This window comes from Ovis aries, chromosome 6 (genome assembly GCF_016772045.2).
Source record: "Ovis aries strain OAR_USU_Benz2616 breed Rambouillet chromosome 6, ARS-UI_Ramb_v3.0, whole genome shotgun sequence".
Classification (NCBI taxonomy): domain Eukaryota; kingdom Metazoa; phylum Chordata; class Mammalia; order Artiodactyla; family Bovidae; genus Ovis; species Ovis aries.
This window is the reverse complement of record NC_056059.1, coordinates 45,374,419-45,397,040: the sequence shown is the minus strand read 5'-3', so window position 1 is coordinate 45,397,040 and position 22,622 is coordinate 45,374,419. Positions and strand designations below refer to the sequence as shown.

Below are 22,622 nucleotides of genomic sequence, written 5' to 3'. Positions count from 1 at the left end.
GGATCTTTCTGACCCTGGGACTGAACCTGGGTCTCTTGCATTGCAGGCATATTCTTCACTGACTGAGCTACCAGGGAAGCCCCATCGGACCTGTTAAAACACTAACTGCTGGACCCATGTTCAGTAGATTGGGATGGGTTCCCAGAAGATGCATTTGGGCCCACATAATACTGACCCTAAAAGAGACCAGGGAACCACATTTGGGAATCACTGCTTCAAGTTATCAACAATGTCACTGCTCCCTGGCAGCACAGAAAAAATTAAGAGTTTGTTGTATTTACAGACTGTACTAACAGTCATCTAATGTCAAAATAAGCATCTAAAATAACTTACACAATCAAGTTTTAATTATTCATATTATGCAGATAACATCTCCAATTTCCAGAAGGCTTTGTACTGCTGCCAAGAAACTCCACCTGAGGGACAGGTACTCATCACTATCACTGGGGCAGGAGCCAGCCCTGGGTCAGAATCTCCAGTATGAGGTTAATTCTGCCTGGGAGAGTCAGCACTACATCTCTGCTTTCCAAGGCAGGCAAATAAAAAGACTTTGCCTTTTTCAAAAAGTAGCCTTAAGACTACTGCAGCAAAACTTTACATCTTTCATTTGGATAAACAAGAGTTGAATACAGTTTGAAAGTTAAGATGTGAGTAAAAAAATGAGAGAACTTCCGTACCTGTATTTCTGATGATATAATCCAAAACAACTAATCTTTCAAACTGTGACTGAAACTGTTTTCTAATATTCTCAGGCAAAGGGTCAGCTTCAAATTTCCTAAGCCAAGATTCAGCCTCCTTGTAACCTTCAACAAATAACTGAAAGGAACCAATCTATAATTTTAAGAATTATAGTTAGAAAAGAAAATACAAGAACAACGGAATTACTTTTAAAATTTCTCAGCAGTACTGTCAAAAAACACTTTACATAAATACAATAAGAAAAACTGAAATTAACACTAATTTACATAAGCCACATTTATCAAGAAAACTATTTTTATACATTAATTTAAAATAATCACATAAAGAATACATAGCAAATAAAAAATGATCAATCCTAGACTTTTAAGGAGCATAGAAGCTATTTTAGGATAATTGAAAAAGAAAATACACACATGTCCTCAAGGTAATATTCTCAACGAGAATGCTATTTTCTAAAAATATTTATTAAAATGAATTCAATTATGAAGACCAAAACCTGTACATCTCTTGGCTATTTAATAATAGTGTATTTTATCTTACTGGAAAAATATATTAAGATTCTTTTTTACCACAGAAAATAACTTTATTTTTTTAAATGAATAAATTATTTGACTATGTAGCTTAAAGATCCTGTAATAAATTTTAAAGAATTAATCATAACCTCTACAGTGGTTTTTAAAAAAGTCCTTTCCTTGAAGATATGTCTATATGATAAGGTTTCCTATCACTAAAATTACGAGCTGTTAACATTAAACAATTTTTTAAAGAAGAAAATATAAATTTAAACAGCACAGAACACATAGATAATGGTAACTTGGCTGGCCTCCTTTGTCCATGGGATTCTCCAGACAAGAATATGGGAGTGTGTTGTCATCTCCTCCTTCCGGGAGATCTTCCCTACTGAGGGACTGAACCCAGGCTTCCCACCTTGCAGGCAGGTTCTTTACTGTCTGAGCCATCAGGGAAGCTGGCTTCATAAATACAAACAAATCACTAGAAAGAAAATCTATCTCAGGAATTCCCTGGCAGTCCAGTGGTTAGGACTACATGCTTTCACCGCTGAGGAGCTAGGGGTTTGATTCCTGGTTGGGGAATTAAAATCCTACAAGCTGGATGGTGATACCAAAAATAAACATCTCAACACTTTATGTGACTTGTTGCTGGCATGAAATTTTAATGATTTCCTAAATGTTTTCTCTAAAGCACTCATAATGAGGTCCTAGTAGTGATAAATAGGAAAATTATTTCAGCATATGCAAGGAGTAACAAGCCTTGTCAATGTTTTCAAAATTTCCTGCTTACTTGGAGTACAATATTAAAGACAAGTTATGTAGTTCTTACTCTAATTCTTTTATATAGATAAATGCATAGCAACAACAAGACAAAAAAATTACAGGTTAAATATATTTTAAAAAATAACAAAAAGTCTATTGCTTTTTTTAGAATGCTTTTCCCATTAACCTTCACTACCCTTGCTGAGCTAGTTGCTAATCATCCCTTAGGTTTATTTAAAACCTATGATAAGGAAAAAACAAAATCTAATATGTAGTGAGTAAACCTGGTTACTACCATTTACTATGTGCCAGGGACTATACTGAGTCACCTGACATAAACTTTATCATTTTATTCTCACAACCCTAGTAGTTTCTGTTATCCTCGATTTATAGAAACTGGAGCTTGGAAAATAAGAGACTTGCCCAAGGTCTCAGAGCTAACTGGTAAAGAGGCTTGGAGTACAGTCTAGGTCTAATTCTCGGCCTGTATTTTCAGCTGTAACTTTATAAAGCCTTAGGTGCAATCTCCTATTGGAAATTCCCCAGCTCTCCAAACTGGATTAAATATCCCTCCTCTACCCACTATAAGCTCTCCGCACTTAATCTATCATTAACAGCTTTATCATATTGTGTTGAGACTGCTTGTTACTGCAAGCTCTTGAAGATGAGAAAACCGTTTTTACTAATATATCCACAGCCCACAGCAGAGCCTACAGACCTCTGGTAATATGTGATGAAGTCTGTGTGTGCTTCGTTGTGTCTGACTCTTTGTGACCCCATGGACTGTAGTCTGCCAGGCTCCTCTGTCCATGGGATTATCCAGGCAAGAATACTGGAGTGGGTTGCCATTTCCTTCTCCAGGGGATCTTCCCGACCCAGGGACTGAACCTGTGTCTCTTGCACTTCCTGCACTGGCAGGCAGATTCTTTACCACCGTGCCATCTGGGAAGCCCAATATGTGATGAATTGCCCGCCCTCCGCCACACCACCCCCCCGCCGCCCCTCCTCCCCAAAGCTCATCACAGTAACTTACCTTAGGAGGAAGTCCTATCCGATGAAATTTTCTACCTACTTTTGGCACTTTCTCTAAAGCATACTTTTTGCCTCTAGATTTTGCACGGTCAATTGCACTGTAGTTAAATGTCTCACTGACAAGCCAAACCACCTAGAAATGTAGTTTAGAGAAATACCTATTAGAATTTGCGTTACAGTATGTCTATTCACATACACCATGGAACTCACACTAATGCTGCAAATGAGTGAAGCTTAATGCTATACTAAATGCCTCTGAGAATCTAAAACAGAAAAGCTAAAAGACTTTGCAAAGTTAGTTACATGGCACACATGTATTTCTTTCTGAGAGAGGCAGCCTAAAATTGGCCAGCTGAAGAAAGAAGTATGTAGAATTAGGAAGGAAGATATAGAGAACTTTAAGTAAAAATGTATAAAGGCCAAAAAGGAAAAGACAGGACTCTTCTGAGTATGTTAGTTATCTCTACCTTCGACAGAATTTCTAGATCACTGATTTTTTTCTGCTTTCTAAATGCTGGTTCTTTCTCTTCTCTTTGTCAGCATCATCTCAGCTCACATGAGAAAGAGATATTCCCTTGGATATTCTGTGTGTCTACACTCATTGGAAAAGATTCTGATGCTGGAAAAGATTGAAGGCAGTAGAAGAAGGCGACAACAGAGGATAAGATGGTTGGATGGCATCACTGACTCAATGGACATGAATTTGAGCAAGCTCCAGAAGTCGGTGATGGACAGGGAGGCCTGGCGTGCTGGAGTCCATGGGGTCACAAAGAGCCAGACACAACTGAGTGACTGAACCAACTGACTGACACTAGAATCAATTTACTAGTCATTTGTGACTCTGGATCACCAACCGCGACTTTAGATTCTGTACACTAGAAGGACACAATAGAAAGAACGCCTCCTTTACCCTTGTTTTTGGTACAATGCCCAGATGAAGCTTTTCGTCCACAAGGTAGGCACCAGCTTCAGAAAGGTATCCCTGGTTAGGAAGCAGGCAGCCCCTGCCAAAGCAGCAAGGGCAGCAGACCTTGTGAACGTATTTGGTCCATTTTGGATTCAGGTGACCGTAAGGCTCTTCTGATTTGGGTTTAAACACACCAATAATTTTCTATATAGGAAGAAAGTAAACACTTTGTTAGATTTTTAACACAGGGAAATGTTAATCCATAAAAATGCATTCTGGTCTTTTTCTACTCTTCCCACCACAGATTTGGGCATAACCCTTAACAATTAAGAGTTTTAATTCTAGTCACAGTTTTACACTCATTCTCATTCAACAATCTAAAATCAATAATCTTTTGAGCTAGTGGTTTTCAAACTGTGCTCTGAGAAACCCTAGAGAAGGTGAGAGGAGAGGGCTCTGAGACTTCATCCTCTGGTTACACCCATTTTACATAATGGATGCCCTAGTTAAAAAAGAGTTCTGCTGATTTTAAAATGTTTGAAAATCAGTGACCTAGGTCAAACAGTGTTATTATTCAACATATATTAAATATTCAAATTATATGCCTATTATTCATTATCTACGTTCCCAGAAAGTGTGCATTCTAAAAGGGCAGGGACTTTCTCTGTGAGGACTGTATCACCAGTACTCAGAACAGTACCTGGCATACAGTAGGCATTCAAGCATTTGTTAAATGAATAAATCCAATGACAAAAAGCCATCTCTAAGATACAAAGGAAATGATAGGCTATAGTGACATCTATGCTGCCAGATTCTCCTACTTTTTTCAATTTTTTTATGAGTCAATTTTAAATAAATTCTCTCCTGTTAAAAAAACTGCTTATGGATGTCTAAAAGTCGTTGCCCATCAAGCATATATATCCTGTTAGAACTGTCTTTATTTTTGGTCTGATAAAATATATTCATATTAAATTTAGAAGCTGAATTATCCTTAGATAAGAAATAAAAAATCTGATTATAAGTATATAATTGTTTTATAATGCAGTAAAGTCTGAGTCACTAATAAAGAAGTCAACAAGAACAAATCAAGAAATCAAGCTTAGAATGAAGATTGAGACATTGACACTATCTACATATATATATATTAAAATCTCAAAAACACTGTTTTAAAAAATATAGCTTCAGTCTTTGAAAAAATATTTGGGTAGAATTATAATCTGTTTTTCCTCCTGAAAAAAGAACTGCTGGCTATGCATCATTCAGACAGCTTTTAGAAATGATAATACAGATTTTTGAAAAATTCTAAACTGAGTGGAACAAAGTCCCTATCAGGTTCTCTTTTCTGCCTTAGGATTATTCTTTGGTTCGTTTCATTTTGTCACATTCCAATGCCTTCAAACTTCAAACTGCCCAGGATCCTTCTCTGGTATAATAATGCTGGAAAAAATATTCTGAGGGTAAAAGAAAACTCTGCTTAGGTAAAAGAAAACTGCAGAGGATGAGATGGTTAGATAGCACTCGACTCAATGGACATGAATTGAGCAAACTCCGGGAGATAGCGGAGGAAAGATGAGCCTGGCGTGCTGCAGTCCATGGACTCATAAAGAGTCAGACACAACTTAGCAACTAAAAAACAACAAGGACTTGTGAATATAAACCCCACAAATCCACATCTGAATGTTGAATATTCAATAAATACTTGAAGCCAAGTATTAAAATAATAAAACAGAAATTATACAAACAGCTCTAGTTTTAAACAGTAGAGTGCTTTAGTTAAAAATAAACTGACCTTTATTTCTGAACAGAGGGTGCAACCAGATTTATTAGGAAAATATCTTCAAAAACTCACAATGACTTCACATTAAAATTAGTGTTTTCCAAAAGGTCTGTTATATACAGTAGGTCTATGAAATTCTCACCCTCTTAGGATCCTTCACAAAGTAACTTCCACTTGAACCTTGAGAGATTCTTTCTGGATAAACTTCAAACTCTATTGCTTGCTCCGCTTTCAATATAACATCGGCAAATTCTGGATCATCCAAAAATGTGTTCAACTCTGAAGAATCAACGATTATTACATTAAGAAACACATTACTACAGAATGCAAAAAAGAAGAAAGACCAGCTATGAGAATAGCTGACAACATATGAGCTCACAACATGGACCTGTAATACTAGATTAGGTTACTAGTGTTAAGACATTTAGGCACAGAAAAATGTAGACTTCCCTGGTGGCTCAGATGGGAAAGAATCTACCTGTAATGTGAGGGACCTGAGTTCAATCCTTGGGATGGGAAGATCCCCTGGAGAAGAGAATGGCTACCCACTCCAGTATTCTGGCCAGGACAGAGGAGCCTGGAGGGCTAGAGTCCATAGGGTCACAAAGAGCTGGACACGACTAAGCGACGAACACTTTTACTTTTTTTTCCATGGAGTATTTCAATGTCTTTTTTTTTTTCTTTTTTAACCCCACTTTAAATATCAAGTTAAGACACAAGGAAAACAATATTTGCTACGCTGAAAAAAATCACACAAATTCCTTGTGTTAACTTGGACTCCTCCCTCCCAGTGCTTTTGTTCTTCATCCAGCCTCAGCCTGCATTGTCAGTCATTCCTCAGATATATCATCACCAACACCTGCAACCACATCACACTTAGCATTTCAGTCATCTTCTATTTTCCTAGTTCACTGCCTCAGGCATCCTGAGTCCAAAAATTCTTCCATCCCACTAGGACCTTTAAAGCACTGATCTACCAAATACTGTTCAAGGGTCTTCACCTGCTTTGTGTCCCTCCTTGGCTAGCATAAATTATGGTTAATCATCACTAAAATCACTCTCTTCTTCCCACTCCTCATCTGAGTTACCTGTAAAATCTCAATCCTGGTTAAATCCAACTGTCTACTGACTATGCCTGTGCCTGGACAGCTGAACTTGCCAAACACAATGCCTGGTGTCTTCCCTTAAATGCCTGGTGTCTCCCCTTTTAAAAAAAAAACCACAAACCTCAGCTGGACTCTTCATGTTGTCTGGGGAGCATACTACATTCCTGTTAAAGACTGAATGCTTGTGTTCCTCTGAAATACATTGAGGCCTTATTCCCCAATGTGCTCATATATGGAGGGGGATTTGGGGGGAAGTAATTAGGCTTAGATGAGGCCACGAGGGTGGGGATCCCACGATAGAGTTAGGCCGTGTGAGGACCCAAGGACAAGGCTGCCATCTGCAAGCCAAGAAGTGAGCCCTTGCCAAGAACCTGATCATGCTGACACCCTGATTTTGAACTTCCCAGCCTCCAGAACTGAGCAATAACGTCTGTTGTTCAAAAGCCATGTAGGCTAGGATATTTTGTCATAACATCCTAAACTAGGACAACTTCCCTGATACACAGACTCTCCCACTCTTCTGGACAACTATCTCATACCCTCTCCTCTCCTCATATTCCCAACAACTGTTTCATCTCAGCAGATGATCTAGTTTCCTATTTCAAGAAGAAAACAGAAGCAGGCAGGAAAAACGATCATCCACCCTCAGCATCATATTTACCCCTTCACATTCTCTGCCTTCCGCTTATTACTGTACAGAAATGATCCAAAATCTAAGGTTGTCTCTTCCACTTTGTATACTAGACCTATCTCTCTGACTGTGTGCTTAGTTGCTCAGTTGTGCCCGACTTTGTGACCCCATGGACTGTAGCCTGCCAGGCTCCTCTGTCCACGAGGATTCTCCAGGCAAGAATACTGGAGTGGGTTGCCATTTCCTTCTCCAGGGGATCTTCCCGACCCAGGGACTGAACCCAGGTCTCCGACATTACAGGTGGATTCTTTACCATCTGACCTCTACCAGGGAGGTCCTACCCCAGGACATGTCTTCAGCAGTTCTTTCCTGAATCAGTATTTCCCTCGCTATTGGATCATTTCCACAAACACATAAAACTTGACTTCACTTCACTTGACTGCCAAGATGCCATTTCTCCAGGTTGTCCTTCCATTTCATCGGCTCCTCTTTTTCAGTCTCTTGTGGGCTCATTTTCATCTCCCTAGCAGCTTAACTTTGGAAAGCCCAGGTTCAGTTCATGGTCCTCTTCATTAGCACTGATGACTTCCAGATTAATATATCAAGCCTAGACTTCTGTCCTGAACCCCAGACTACTTACTATACTCAGCTTCTCCACTTGTATGTTTAGCAGACAGCACAAACTTTACTGCCTCAAACTCAATTCATTTTCTCTCGACTGCCTCACTCCCAGTATTCCCTGTATTACTGGCAATTCCAAATCTTCTAGGTGCTCTTGCGAAAAACTTTGGAATCATCTATGACCTCACTCTCACCCTCCACATCCAATCCATCAGCAGGTTGTATAACTCCACCTTAAATGAACATCCAGAATCTAACCACTTCTTACAATCTCCATTCCTTCCATGTGATTCAAATCACTATCAACTCTAGCCTAGATTGTCACAAGAGTCTCTTAATGGGTCTCCTCTCTATACTCAACAGGGAAGCTATAGAATCCTTCTAAAACCTAAGTCAGTTAATTGCCTGACGGTCTACTGGTGAGGACCCAGCACTTTCACTCATGGGGCAGCCCAGTGATTCTCCATCTCATTCAAAGGAAAAAAATCTAAGTTCTAATATTGGCCCCCAAGACTCTATACAATATCCCCTAACCTCCACTTTATTTATCGGCTTAGCACTTATCACCTAACTTATCATATAACTTAGCTATTTTGTGAGCTCCAAGAAAACAAGTATTTCTTTCACTGCTACATACCCAACTTTTTATAGTTCCTGGAACATAAGAGGCACTCAATATATATTTGCAGAATTAATAATTAATCTTTTAAAATGGTAGACAAGTTAAATACTCACATTTTTCTTTGAAAGGCATATAAATGTTATTACATGTAAATCTCACAAAAATTCAAACTATAAACTTTCCTTAATTTAAAACTTGCCTTAATTCAGACATAGAACTATTATTTACTAATTTTTAAAAGCTTATGCTGAGAAAGATATTGCAAAAAGGGCCCTTGGGCATATTTAACCTACTTAAAACAATAAATAATCCAAGTATTTAGTCATGTTCATAAAATTGATATACTACTTTCAGATCTAGTCCATGAAAATTCTTAAGAATGAAGGGAGAGGAGGTGGTCCTAAGACAGCAGAGGAATAGGACGGGGAGACCACTTTCTCTCCCACAAATTCATCAAAAGAATATTTGAACGCTGAGAAAATTCCACAAAACAACTTCTGAATGTCGGCAAAGGACATCACGCACCCAAAAAAGCAGCTCATTGTCTTCAAAAGGAGATAGAGAAGTCTTGAGGCTACTGTAAAAATAAGACTGAAAACTAGAACCAGGAGGCTTAAATCCAAATCCTGAGAACACCAGAGAACTCCTGACTCCAGGGAACATTAATTGACAGGAGCTCATCAAACGCCTCCATAGCTACACTGAAACCAAGCACCACCCAAGGGCCAACAAGTTCCAGAGGAAGACATACCATACAAATTCTTCAGCAACACAGGAACATAGCCCTGAGCTTCGATATACAGGCTGCCCAAAGTCACTCCAAACCCACTGACATCTCATAACTCATTACTGGACACTTCATTGCACTCCAGAGAGAAGAAATCCAGCTCCACCCACCAGAACACCAACACAAGCTTCCCTAACCAGGAAACCTTGACAAGCCACCCATCCAACCCCACCCACAGTGAGGAAACTCCACAATAAAGAGAACTCTACAAACTGCCAGAATATGGAAAGGCCACCCCAAACACAGCAATATAAACAACATGAAGAGGCAGAGAAATACCCAACAGGTAAAGGGACAGGATAAATGCCCACCAAACCAAACAAAAGAGGAGGAGATAGGTAATCTACCTGATAAAGAATTCTAAATAATGATAGTGAAAATGATCCAAAATCTTGAAAACAAAATGGAGTTATAGACAAATAGCTTGGAGACAACGACTGAGAAGATGCAAGAAAGGTTTAACAAGGACCTAGAAGAAATAAAAAAGAGTCAATATATAATGAATAACGCAATGAAAGTGGAAGTGAAGTCGCTCAGTTGTGTCCAACTCTTTGCGACCCCCTGGACTGCAGCGCTCCAGGCTCCTTCGTCCATGGGATTCTCCAGGCAAGAATACTGGAGTGGGTTGCCATTTCCTTCTCCAGGGGATCTTCCTGACCCAGGGATCGAACCCAGGTCTCCCGCATTGCAGGTAGACACTTTAACCTCTGAGCCATCAGGGCATGAGATCAAAAACACTCTGGAGGGCAACAACAGTAGAATACTGAGGCAGAGGATAAGATCAGTGAGGTGGAAGATAGAATGGTGGAAATAAATGAAGCAGAGAGGAAAAAAGAAAAAAGAATTAAAAGAAACGAGGACAAACAATCTCAGAGACCTCTGGGACAATGTCAAACGCCCCAACATTCGAATCATAGGAGTCCCAGAAGAAGAAGACAAAAAGAAAGACCATGAGAAAATACTTGAGGAGATAACAGTTGAAAACTTCCCTAAAATGGGAAAGGAAACAATCACCCAAATCCAAGAAACCCAGAGAGTCCCAAACAGAATAAACCCAAGGTAAAACACCCCAAGACACATATTAATCAAATCAATGAAGATCAAACACAAAGAACAAATATTAAAAGCAGCAAGGGAAAAACAACAAATAACACACAAAGGGATTCCCATAAGGATAACAACTGATCTTTCAATAGAAACTCTTCAGGCCAGGAGGGAATGGCAGGACATACTTAAAGTGATGAAAGAAAATAACCTACAGCCCAGATTACTGTACCCAGCAAGGATCTCATTCAAATATGAATGAGAAATCAAAAGCTTTAGAGACAAGCAAAAGCTGAGAGAATTCAGTACCATCAAACCAGCTCTCCAACAAATGCTAAAGGATCTTCTCTAGACAGGAAACACAAAAAGGGCGTATAAACCCGAACCCAAAACAATAAAATAAATGGCAATGGGATCATACTTATCAATAATTAACTTAAATGCCAACAAAGGTCCATCTAGTCAAGGCTATGGTTTTTCCAGTGGTCATGTATGGATGTGAGAGTTGGACTGTGAAGAAAGCTGAGCACCGGAGAATTGATGCTTCTGAACTGTGGTTTTGGAGAAGACTCTTGAGAGTCCCTTGGACTGCAAGGAGATCCAACCAGTCCATTCTAAAGGAGATCAGCCCTGGGTGTTCTTTGGAAGGAATGATGCTAGAGCTGAAACTCCAGTACTTTGGCCACCTCATGTGAAGAGGTGACTCATTGGAAAAGAGTCTGATGCTGAGAGGGATTGGGGGCAGGAGGAGAAGGGGATGACAGAGGATGAGAGGGCTGGATGGCATCACCGACTCAATGGCCGTGAGTTTGAGTGAGTTCTGGGAGTTGGTGATGGACAGGGAGGCCTGGTGTGCTGCAGTTCATGGGGTCGCAGAGTCGGACACAACTGAGCGACTGAACTGAACTGAACTGAAATAGGTTGAATGCCCCAACCAAAAAGACAAAGACTGGCTGAATGGATACAAAAACAAGACCCCTATATATGTTGTCTACAAGAGACCCACCTCAAAACAAGGGACACATACAGACTGAAAGTGAAGGGCTGGAAAAAGATATTCCATGCAAATAGAAACCAAAAGAAAGCAGGAGTAGTACTACTCATATCAGATAAAATAGACTTTAAAACAAAGGCTGTGAAAAGAGACAAAGAAGGACACTACATAATGATCAAAGGATCAATCCAAGAAGAAGATATAACAATTATAAATATATATGCACCCAACATAGGAGTACTGCAATATGTAAGACAAACGCTAACAAGTATGAAAGGGGAAATTAAGAATAACACAATAATAGTGGGAGACTTTAATACCCCACTCACACCTATGGACAGATCAACTAAACAGAAAATTAACAAGGAAACACAAACTTTAAATGATACAATAGACCAGTTAGACCTAATTGATATCTATAGGACATTTCACTGCAAAACAATGAATTTCACCTTTTTCTCAAGTGCACATGGAAACTTCTCCAGGATAGATCACATCCCGGGCCATAAATCTAGCCTTGGTAAATTCAAAAAAATTGAAATTATTCCAAGCATCTTTTCTGACCACAATGCAGTAAGATTAGATCTCAATTACAGCAGAAAAACTATTAAAAATTCCAACATATGGAGGCTGAACAACACGCTGCTGAATAATCAACAAATCACATAAGAAATCAAAAAAGAAAGCAAAATATGCATAGAAATGAATGAAAATGAAAACACAACTGAAAACCTGTGGGACACTGTAAAAACAGTGCTATGGGGAAGGTTCATAGCAATACAGGCATACCTCAAGAAACAAGAAAAAGTCAAATAAATAACCTAACTCTACATCTAAAACAACTAGAAAAGGAAGAAATGAAGAACCCCAGGGTTAGTAAAAGGAAAGAAATCTTTATTAGGGCAGAAATAAATGCAAAAGAAACAAAAGAGACCATAACAAAAATCAACAAAGCCAAAAGCTGGTTCTTTGAGAGGATAAATAAAATTGACAAACCATTAGCCAGACTTATCAAGAAACAAAGGGAGAAAAATCAAGTCAATGAAATTAGAAATGAAAATGGAGAGATCACAACAGACAACACAGAAATACAAAGGATCATAACAGACTACCATCAGCAATTATATGCCAATAAAATGGACACCTTGGAAGAAATGGACAAATTCTTAGAAAAGTACAACTTTCCAAAACTGAACCAGGAAGAAATAGAAAATCTTAACAGACCCATCACAAGCACGGAAATTGAAACTGTAATCAGAAATCTTCCAGCAAACAAAAGCCCAGGTCCAGACGGCTTCACAGCTGAATTCTACCAAAAATTTAGAGAAGAGCTAACATCTATCCTACTCAAACTCTTCCAGAAATTGCAGAGGAAGGTAAACTTCCAAACTCATTCTATGATACCAAAACCTGACAAAGATGCCACAAAAAAAAGAAAACTACAGGGCAATATCACTGATGAACATAGCTGCAAAAATCCTTAACAAAATTCTAGCAATCAGAATCCAACAACACATTAAAAAGATCATACATCATCACCAAGTGGGCTTTATCCCAGGAATGAAAAGATTCTTCAATATCTTCAAATAAATCAATGTAATTCATCACATTAACAAATTGAAAAATAAAAGCCATATGATTATCTCAATAGATGCAGAGAAAGCCTTTGACAAAATTCAACATCCATTTATGATAAAAACCCTTCAGAAAGAAGGAATAGAAGGAACATACCTCAACATAATTAAAGCTATATATGACAAACCCACAGCAAACATTATCTTCAATGGTGAAAAATTGAAAGCACTTCCCCTAAAGTCAGAAACAAGACAAGGGTGCCCACTTTCACCGCTACTATTCAACATAGTTCTGGAAGTTTTGGCCACAGCAATCAGAGCAGAAAGAAATAAAAGGAATCCAAATTGGAAAAGAAGTAAAACTCTCACTGTTTGCAGATGACATGATCCTCTACATAGAAAACCCTAAAGACTCCACCAGAAAATTACTAGAGCTAATCAGTGAATATAGGAAAGTTGCAGGATATAAAATCAACACACAGAAATTCCTTGCATTCCTATACACTAACAATGAGAAAATAGAAAGAGAAATTAAGGAAACAATTCCATTCACCATTGCAACGAAAAGAATAAAATACTTAGGAATATATCTACCTAAAGAAACTAAAGACCTATATATAGAAAACTATAAAACACTGGTGAAAGAAATCAAAGAGGACACTAATAAATGGAGAAATATACTGTGTTCATGGATCAGAAGAATCAATATAGTGAAAACAAGTATACTACCCAAAGCAATCTATAGATTCAATGCAATCCCTATCAAGCTACCAATAGTATTTTTCACAGAGCTAGAACAAATAATTTCACAATTTGTATGGAAATACAAAAAACCTCGAATAGCCAAAGCAATCTTCAGAAAGAAAAATAGAACTGGAGGAATCAACCTGCCTGACTTCAGGCTCTAATACAAAGCCAAAGTCATCAAGACAGTATGGTACTGGCACAAAGACAGAAACATAGATCAATGGAACAAAATAGAAAGCCCAGAGATAAATCCACACACCTATGGACACCTTATCTTCGACAGAGGAGGCAAGAATATACAATGGAGAAAAGACAATCTCTTTAACAAGTGGTGCTGGGAAAACCGGTCAATCACTTGTAAAAGAACGAAACTAGAACACTTTCTAACACCATATACAAAAATAAACTCAACATGGATTAAAGATTTAAAGGTAAGGCCAGAAACTTTAAAACTCCTAGAGGAGAACATAGGCAAAACACTCTCCAACATAAATCACAGCAGGATCCTCTATGACCCACCTCCCAGAAAACTGGAAATAAAAGCAAAAATAAACAAATGGGACCTAATTAAAAGCTTCTGCACAACAAAGGAAACTATAAGCAAGGTGAAAAGGCAGCCTTCAGAATGGGAGAAAATAGTAGCAAATGAAGCAACTGACAAACAACTAATCTCAAAAATATACAAGCAACTCCTGCAGCTCAATTCCAGAAAAATAAATGACCCAATCAAAAAATGGGCCAAAGAACAGACATTTCTCCAAAGAAGACATACAGATGGCTAACAAACACATGAGAAGATACTCAACATCACTCCTCATCAGAGAAACGCAAATCAAAACCACAATGAGGTACCATTTCACACCAGTCTGAATGGCTGCAATCCGAAAGTCTACAAGCAATAAATGCTGGAGAGGGTGTGGAAAAAAGGGAACCCTCTTACACTGTTGGTGGGAATGCAAACTAGTACAGCCACTATGGAGAACAGTGTGGAGATTCCTTAAAAATCTGGAAATAGAACTGCCCTATGACCCAGCAGTCCCACTTCTGGGAATACACACTGAGGAAACCAGAACTGAAAGAGACACGTGTACACCAAGGTTCATCTCAGCACTGTTTATAATAGCCAGGACATGGAAGCAACCTAGATGTCCATCAGCAGACAAATGGATAAGAAAGCTGTGGTACATACACATAATAGAGTATTACTCAGCCATTAAAAAGAATGCATTTGAATCAGTTCTAATGAGGTGAATGAAACTGGAGCCTATTATACAGAGTGAAGTAAGCCAGTAAGAAAAACACCAATACAGTATACTAACGCATATACATGGACTTTAGAAAAGATGGTAACGATAACCCTGTATGCAAGACAGCAAAAGAGACACAGTTGTATAGAACAGTCTTTTGGACTCTGCGGGAGAGGGAGAAGGTGGGATGATTTGGGAGAATGGCATTGAAACATGTAAATTATCATATGTGAAATGAATCACCAGTCCAGATTCGATGCATGATACAGGATGTTCGGGGCTGGTGCACTGGGATGACCCAGAGGGATGGTATGGGGAGGGAAGTGGGAGGGGGGTTCAGGATGGGGAACACATGTACACCCATGGTGGATTCAAGTCAATGTATGGCAAAATGAATACAATATTGTAAAGTAATTAGCCTCCAATTAAAATAAATAAATGTATATTTTAAAAAAAAGAATGAAGGGAGAAACTTTGTCTTTCTCATTCACTGTGTGCCCTAGCACCTGGAAGAAGGATCAGCATTTAGTGGGTTCTTAATAAACACTTAAATGAATAAAGTATTAATTGTATGGCAGAATATGCTAGTAATTCCTACATTAATCAAATGATATTTCTTCTAGGTAACAAGAAATAAGTCAGAAAGTTATTTATCTCAACTTTGTTCCCAGTACTGGCATATTTTCTATAATACATCTCCAGCAGGTGGTCTCTGGGCCAATGTTTAAACACTTCCAAAGAGAGAGGCTCATTTTCTTGTTGTTGTTGATACTTTTTGTGTGTGTGTGTGTTTTTTTTAATAAATATAAAACTTTTCTTTTTCAGAAACACGCTCCTTGTAGCTTCACCCAATGTCCTAGACTTGCCACCTGGAGCAAAACAAAAGTCTACTTACTCCTCTCTTCCCAGGGAGAGGCCTTCACATAGCTGCAGACTATGTCATGCTCCCCTAAGACTCCTCTATTCTCTGCCTCCTTCCACATGGAAGTGTTCTCAGGTTTTTCAGCATCCGAGTTGCCCTCTGGCTTCATGCTTCAGTTTTCCAATGTGCCTTTTAAAAATATGGTCTCCAGAATCAAGCAACCCATTGCGGAGAACAGAGACAGCTCTCAGTCTTGACACTATACCAAAATAAGAAGTACTCTAGTATTACAATCGTTGTTTAGGAGTCCTGTCATACTAATTCACGTTGAACTGGCTAAACTCTTGGACCACTTTTGGTCTCTCCCATCCTGTACTAAAGCAGTTCTTTTGGAAACTATGTGCAGACTTTGACATTACTGTTACATGTTTCAGATTGCTTTATGGGTTAAGCTTTATGAGTTCATCATAGAACCTGCCTTTGTTATTCTCATGGAGCCCAGGATCATACTCTGGACACTTAATAATTCAGCTTCAACCCAAACCTGAACCATTCCTATACAGTCAGCCAGCAGGTTTTCAATCCCTTTCTCTTTAGCTTGTCCCTTCACTGAGCAATTCTTTTCGATAAACGAGACTATCTCCCTACATGAAAACTGGTGTTCTTTGAAGATGGTCTGGATATACCATCACAGTCCAGAAAGGCACTTGGAAGACAACTGGTCCTGTCTAATTACTACCAGAAAAGAAAAAAAAGCAACACGAATACATATCAACTCTTCTAAAAATCAAAGTAATTATTCAGTAGATTTTTCTGATTCATAATTCATAATTACATCCTACAACTTTCATTTTAGTTACTTAAATGTATATTTAGCCATGAGTTTAACTTGAAGAATACACTCTAAGTTATACCACTTCAAGAATGGATATTTGGTTTGAAGGTTTACTGTCATTGGTTTGATTGTTAATAGCTGAGGAGCTTAAATAGCTATATTTTCTTTAAATTTTGTTCAGTTAATATTACTTTTACTCCTTCTAAGGAATAAACTGTGAAACTTTGTCTCTGTACTAGAAAATATTCAGATTTTCTGAGGAGACTGTCAGTCCTACCTCTGTATACTCCCATTGGGACTGACCTAAGGAGCGGTGGCCTTCCTTCCAGTCAAGCTCCAGTCCTATTCAAATTCCTCACTTTTCACAAGCCATCCAGCCCACTCTCTGAACTTTTGTCCATGCTGTTCTGATGTACATGGCAAGTTTCTTTCCTATGGCTAATTTTTATCCATCTTTCAGCTCCATCTGACCACTTGCAATGCTGTAACAAAATCATCTTGGTCCCAGGAGGGCAGAAATCTTTGTTCTGTTCTGTGATATATGCCAAGTGCTTAAACCTGCGCCTGACACATGGCAGACCTTCAATAATGTGAGAAGTATTTATCAACAAACCCTTAACCACACTTAAGGGCTACAGTTGATCCTCTGGAAAGTAGAAATGAAAATGAATTTAGAGAACCCATTGTATAACCTGTTAACAATTACTTTTATATAAGTATGCATAGCAACTTATCAAGTTCTCATATTAAATAAGTAAATCAAGATGAACTCTTCCTCACCTAAGGGCTGGGAATATATCTTACCCACTGGCCAGAATATCTTCTAACATGTAAAGTAGCTGGTTCACAAGTTTGATGATCCAAACTAAACTGGAACCCTTGGGGGTGCCAGTGCTATTCAAGCCTCAAACTAGACGCCATTTCCTCTGCTAAGTCTTCCCTGGCCCCTATATCCAAGGTAGGGCTCCAAGGAACTGTCAGCTTTCCCCATGATGCACATATATCCTGTTAGAACTGTCTGTTTTAATTGACTGTTTCCTCCATTAAGTTATAAGGTTACATGAGGACAGGGCTGGTGACTGGACATCCATTTGGTATCTGGTTACCACTGTTTCCCTAAGAGCTGGATTTCCACTGGTGCCCAAGGCACTGAAACATTTGCTGACTGACTGATGGATCTCTGCAACAAGTGCATTCTAATTAGTGGTTTGAGGAAAACTCTCCCACACACTGATGCTCCCTACTTTTCAGAAGCTCTTCTACTTTTTAGAAGATTGTCAAGACCCATGAGATTATCTGTTCTTCTAATACCTTCCTCTAAATTAAGCCAGACTATCAGCATCTTGAATCTAGATCCAGCAATACTGATAACATCACCCACTAGAATTACTTCCACTGAAATGAACTTCAGGGAAGTTGTATGAAACACTCATAAAAGTCATCACTTTTATTACCAAGATATTACTTAGCATATAGTCTCTTCTGCAAGAGAATACCTAACAGTTTATTCTTTGCCGGTTTGGTTTTGGTTCAGAGAACTAGTCTGTTTTAACTTGATGAGCACAGTGATTGTGTTTCTCTCAAGCTGCTAGGTCAGTAATCTTAAAAATCAAATTCATGCACTGCCTGCAACAAGTGTGTGATGTTAGTTTTGTGCAGTCTTGTTCTGGCCTCCATCTTATTTATTTCATTACTCTTATTTCCCATTCTCATAATTCTTCCTTACTTTTAAATGACTTTATTTTGTTCAAACATTTATAAAGCCACCATGAATCATTAAATGGCTTATAAACACACACTTTCTTTTACTTTGGTAGCTTGTAAATTCTAACACCATTCTCTAATCACTAGGCTCTCCAACAAAAACTAAGTGCTTTTGGTTTATATTAACTGGAACCTTCAATTCACCTCTGTGCTTCTTTAAAATGAGAATTTTTTAAAAAGTGCTCGTATCATAGGGTTGGTTATAAATTAATATATAGGAAACACATGCACTATGCCCTGCACGTATTGTTTTGTGGGTATTAACTATTATTATCTTTACTACTCTATAACTCATTGATTAAAATGACAACTAGCAAAAGGAATACCACTAATTCTCCTACTTTGACACTGATCCAACAATCCAATGTTTACGCTGGTTCTAGACTTTGCCACACGCCTTGATCAAGTAAAGATAACAGAGCTAGGCCATTCTTCCACTGGTTAAAGTACATAAAGCTCCCATTTACATACACAGAATAGTTAAGCTTGATAAATGATGCTAATATCAATCTAAAGACAAGAATATCTTGGAACTAGAGAGATGGCTTCATGGAAATTGGATGTAAAGGACAAAGGAAGTTAATGAATTCAAAAAATGACTTAATTATCTAGTTAAATTAATCAAACTTTTTAGGAGAATGGTTTGAAATTTTAAAAATAGGTTTTGTAGTTCAAAACTATTTTAAAATCCATTAAAAATAAGACCTTGGTAATAAGTAAATAAAGGTAACAATTATTTTATAACAGTTGGGGATCTATAGGAAAATGCAGGATATGAAAGAACTAGGTTCAGTCTGGCTTTTCCACTTCCTAGACCTTGATTTTGGCTTATAGCTGAAGTTTCTATCAATTACTAGTCATTGCAGTTTTCATTCATTTTCCATGCTCATATCCAGGATGACTTAACCCAACTAACTTGCTGCGCTATTGTAAGAATTAATGAAATATTTTTAAAAAAAGTGATAGTTGCTCAGTTATGTCCAACTCTTTGCAACCCCATGGACTGTAGTCTGCCAGGCTCCTCTGTCCATGGAATTCTCCAGGCAAGAATACTGGAGTGGGTAGCCGTTCCCTTTTCCAGGGGATCTTCCTGACCCAGGGATCGAAACCAGGTCTCCTGCATTGCAGGCAGATTCTTTACCAGCTGAGCCACCAGGCTTCAAAATGGTAAGAAGAAGCCTTGAAGATCTCAGAAAACCATCAACTGAGATATAAATGTTATTGCCATTTAAAAAGGTTAAAATTCTCTTTAATAATCCATTTGTATTCCAATGTTGTTACACTCTATCCTCACTTTTACTTTTTCTAGCTTTAATATCAGAAGGCAATGGCACCCTACTCTTGCCTGGAAAATCCCACGGACAGAGGAGTCTGATAGGCTGCAGTCCATGGGGTTGCTGAGTCGGACACAACTGAGCGACTTCACTTTCACTATTTACTTTCATGCACTGGAGAAGGAAATGGCAACCCATTCCAGTGTTCTTGCTTGGAGAATCCCAGGGACGGGGGAGCCTGATGGGCTGCCGTCTATGGGGTCGCACAGAGTTGGACACAACTGAAGCGACTTAGCAGCAGCAGCAGCTTTAATATCACTTGTTTGCAAAATCTTACCTTCACAGAATAAACGCATTTTCAAAGTTCTTTTAAAATCTAGCTACACAGGTAACTTTGGGTAGAAAAAGGCAAGTTTGCCACACAAACCTCAGTGACTTCACAGACAGGTTTCTAAGTATTATACACCATTATAATCAATGTAGCTGGGTGAATGTGGATCCATTTGTGATCTGGTTCCAAATCCATGTTTGACTGTTCTGTTAAATGTTGTACTGTCGATACATCCAAAAGTTAACATTATAATGGTAGCTAGCTGACCTGTTGGAGAAGGCAATGGCACCCCACTCTACTCTTGCCTGGAAAATCCCATGGACAGAGTAGCCTGATAGGCTGCAGTCCATGGGGTCACTAAGAGCCGGACACAACTGAGTGACTTCACTTTCACTTTTCACTTTCATGCATTGGAGAAGGAAATGGCAACCCACTCCAGTGTTCTTGCCTGGAGAATCCCAGAGACTGGGAGCCTGGTGGGCTGCCGTCTATGGGGTCGCACAGAGTCGGACACGACTGAAGCGACTTAGCAGCAGCAGCAGCAACAGCTGACCTGTAAGTCAGACCAGTTTGTTAAAGCTTCATTAATGTCTGCTTCCCTCGGGCCTCTTTGATTCATTTACTCTACCATTTGACCCTAACTACAACTAGAGTAACCTACTCTATCAAGCACAGAAGCCCCATTAGTGTACCAGTAGCAGAATATGTAAAATCTAACTACTCCACAAAAACTTCAGCAGCATAATGCAAACTACATTTTCTGCGCCTTTTCTTTAAGCTGTCATGTGCAGAGCAATATTCCAGGCAGAATGCAAACATTACCTCATTTAAACCATCCTTACCACCACGGAGCAAGTGTTATCAGGATCATTTTACAAAACAAGCCTGTCCCAGTGCTACCTAGGACCCTTACAAGTCTATTCTATTTTTTAAATTAGCCTAATTCAACCCATCTATGCCAAAAAGTTCCATTTAGCAACAAATACCCATGCCTGCAGCTTCGTACCTAAATTTTACTACCTTTCAACAGTTCAATAACCCTCTCTTTCATCTGAGGCTGTCTGCTTAATAGTGAAAAAGGTTTTTCCTTTTTCTGTACAAAAAATAAAAAGTCTCGAGAAAGAAAACTTTGCAAGAGAGAAAGCAGGTACAGAAGTTCAACTGCTTCTGCCCCCTCTGGCTAATGTCACAATAACAGTATTTTTAAAGTTTTTGAAACGTGTCCCAGTGGCAACCGGATATTCTTGCTATCTCTTGACTGTCATCCACCTTGCAAATTCACAAACTTTCTTGGTAGTTCAGGGTTCTTAAGCCAAAACTTTAAAGCCAAACTTGAGCAAACAACTTAGGTCATTTTAGTGTTAAGATTTCCTGTCTGATTCCAAAAGTTTAGGATCACTCCTGGGGGCGGCCCCAGGGATCGGAGTTTAATGACAACCTCCTGCGTCAGGAGCAGCAGCCTAAACTGCCCCTGGAGAAGGTGCGAGTAGACGGGGGAGCGGGGATGGGGGAGAAAAAGGCGAGGTGACCAGGGTGTGAGAGACAGCTGAACCCTCGGCCGGTGCTCAGGACGAGGTGCCTGGCGAACAGCTTTTCCTACCAGGCAGGGGCTAGCGGGCGAGAGAGAAAGAAGCCGGGGGCAGCGACCCGAGGAGGGGCTTGAATGCTGAGCGCGGCGGAAAGGGGCACTCTGGCAGGGCGCGGGAGTAGGGAAGAGCCGGGTCGCACCTGAACCCACGGGGCGGTTCCGGTCCAGATTGGTGGGCGAGCTCCGCTGGCGCCCCAAGCCCGGGGAGGAGGAGAAAGACGCATCCCGGGGTAGAAGCGGCAGTTCCCGGTCGCTGGCCTGGCTAGGGGAGGCCGCACCTTCCTCCCCGGCAGCCGTCTCCAGCCTCACGGCGCCCCCCGGAGCGACCTTCCTCCGCTGGGCCCAGGCGATCCGCGGCAGCAGAGGCTCCCGCTCCTCGTCCTCCTCGTCCTCGTCCAGGCTCCCGCTGCCGGCGGACTCTGGCCTCCCGGGCTCGGAGGCCTCCGCCATGGCTTCCCTCTGTGCCTTCCGCGCTGAGACCGACTCAGAGAGGCGAGGCGTTCGGGTCTGGTCTCGGCATCGCGGGGAACCAGAGCCTGTGGGTCAGACCGAAGAAACCTAGCCAGTGCACTGTCCAGCTCGGCGCCCGCCAGGCGGTTGCCCCGCCCGCCCGCCGAGCCCCACCGCGCGCCTCCCCCGCGCCTGCGCGGAAGTGCGGGGGCGTTGTGCAGGGGCCCGGCCGCCACCTGTCTTCCGAAACTGGGGAAGACGCCCTGCGGGTCTAAAGTTACTTCTTGTGGAGCGCGGGGGTGGATGTTAATCTACCTTTGCAGAGGTGCCCCTCTCTAACCCAAATCGGCCTCTCCCTCCCCTGCAGAATTCTCTCCTGTTTCCCACAATGTATACCTGTGTATTTATTTCTTTGTATGACTAACATATGTTTCCCCCACTTAGAAGTCCCGGAGA

At 40.0% G+C, this 22,622-nt stretch overlaps 1 protein-coding gene across 1 annotated transcript in view; it reads right to left on the bottom strand.

Annotated features, from left to right (window-relative positions):
* Window positions 1-22,315, bottom strand: part of PI4K2B (phosphatidylinositol 4-kinase type 2 beta) — a 36,148-nt gene extending 13,833 nt beyond the window's left edge. Inside the window, exons 1-5 of the mRNA XM_004009745.5 lie at window positions 21,857-22,315; window positions 5,832-5,968; window positions 3,916-4,116; window positions 3,007-3,138; window positions 678-831 (exon numbers count right to left, since the gene is read on the bottom strand). Coding sequence (XP_004009794.1) covers window positions 678-831; window positions 3,007-3,138; window positions 3,916-4,116; window positions 5,832-5,968; window positions 21,857-22,166 — 934 coding nt within the window. The 5' untranslated portion in view covers window positions 22,167-22,315. The remainder of the gene's footprint in view (window positions 1-677; window positions 832-3,006; window positions 3,139-3,915; window positions 4,117-5,831; window positions 5,969-21,856) is intronic.
* Between the last annotated feature and the right edge of the window lie 307 nt (window positions 22,316-22,622).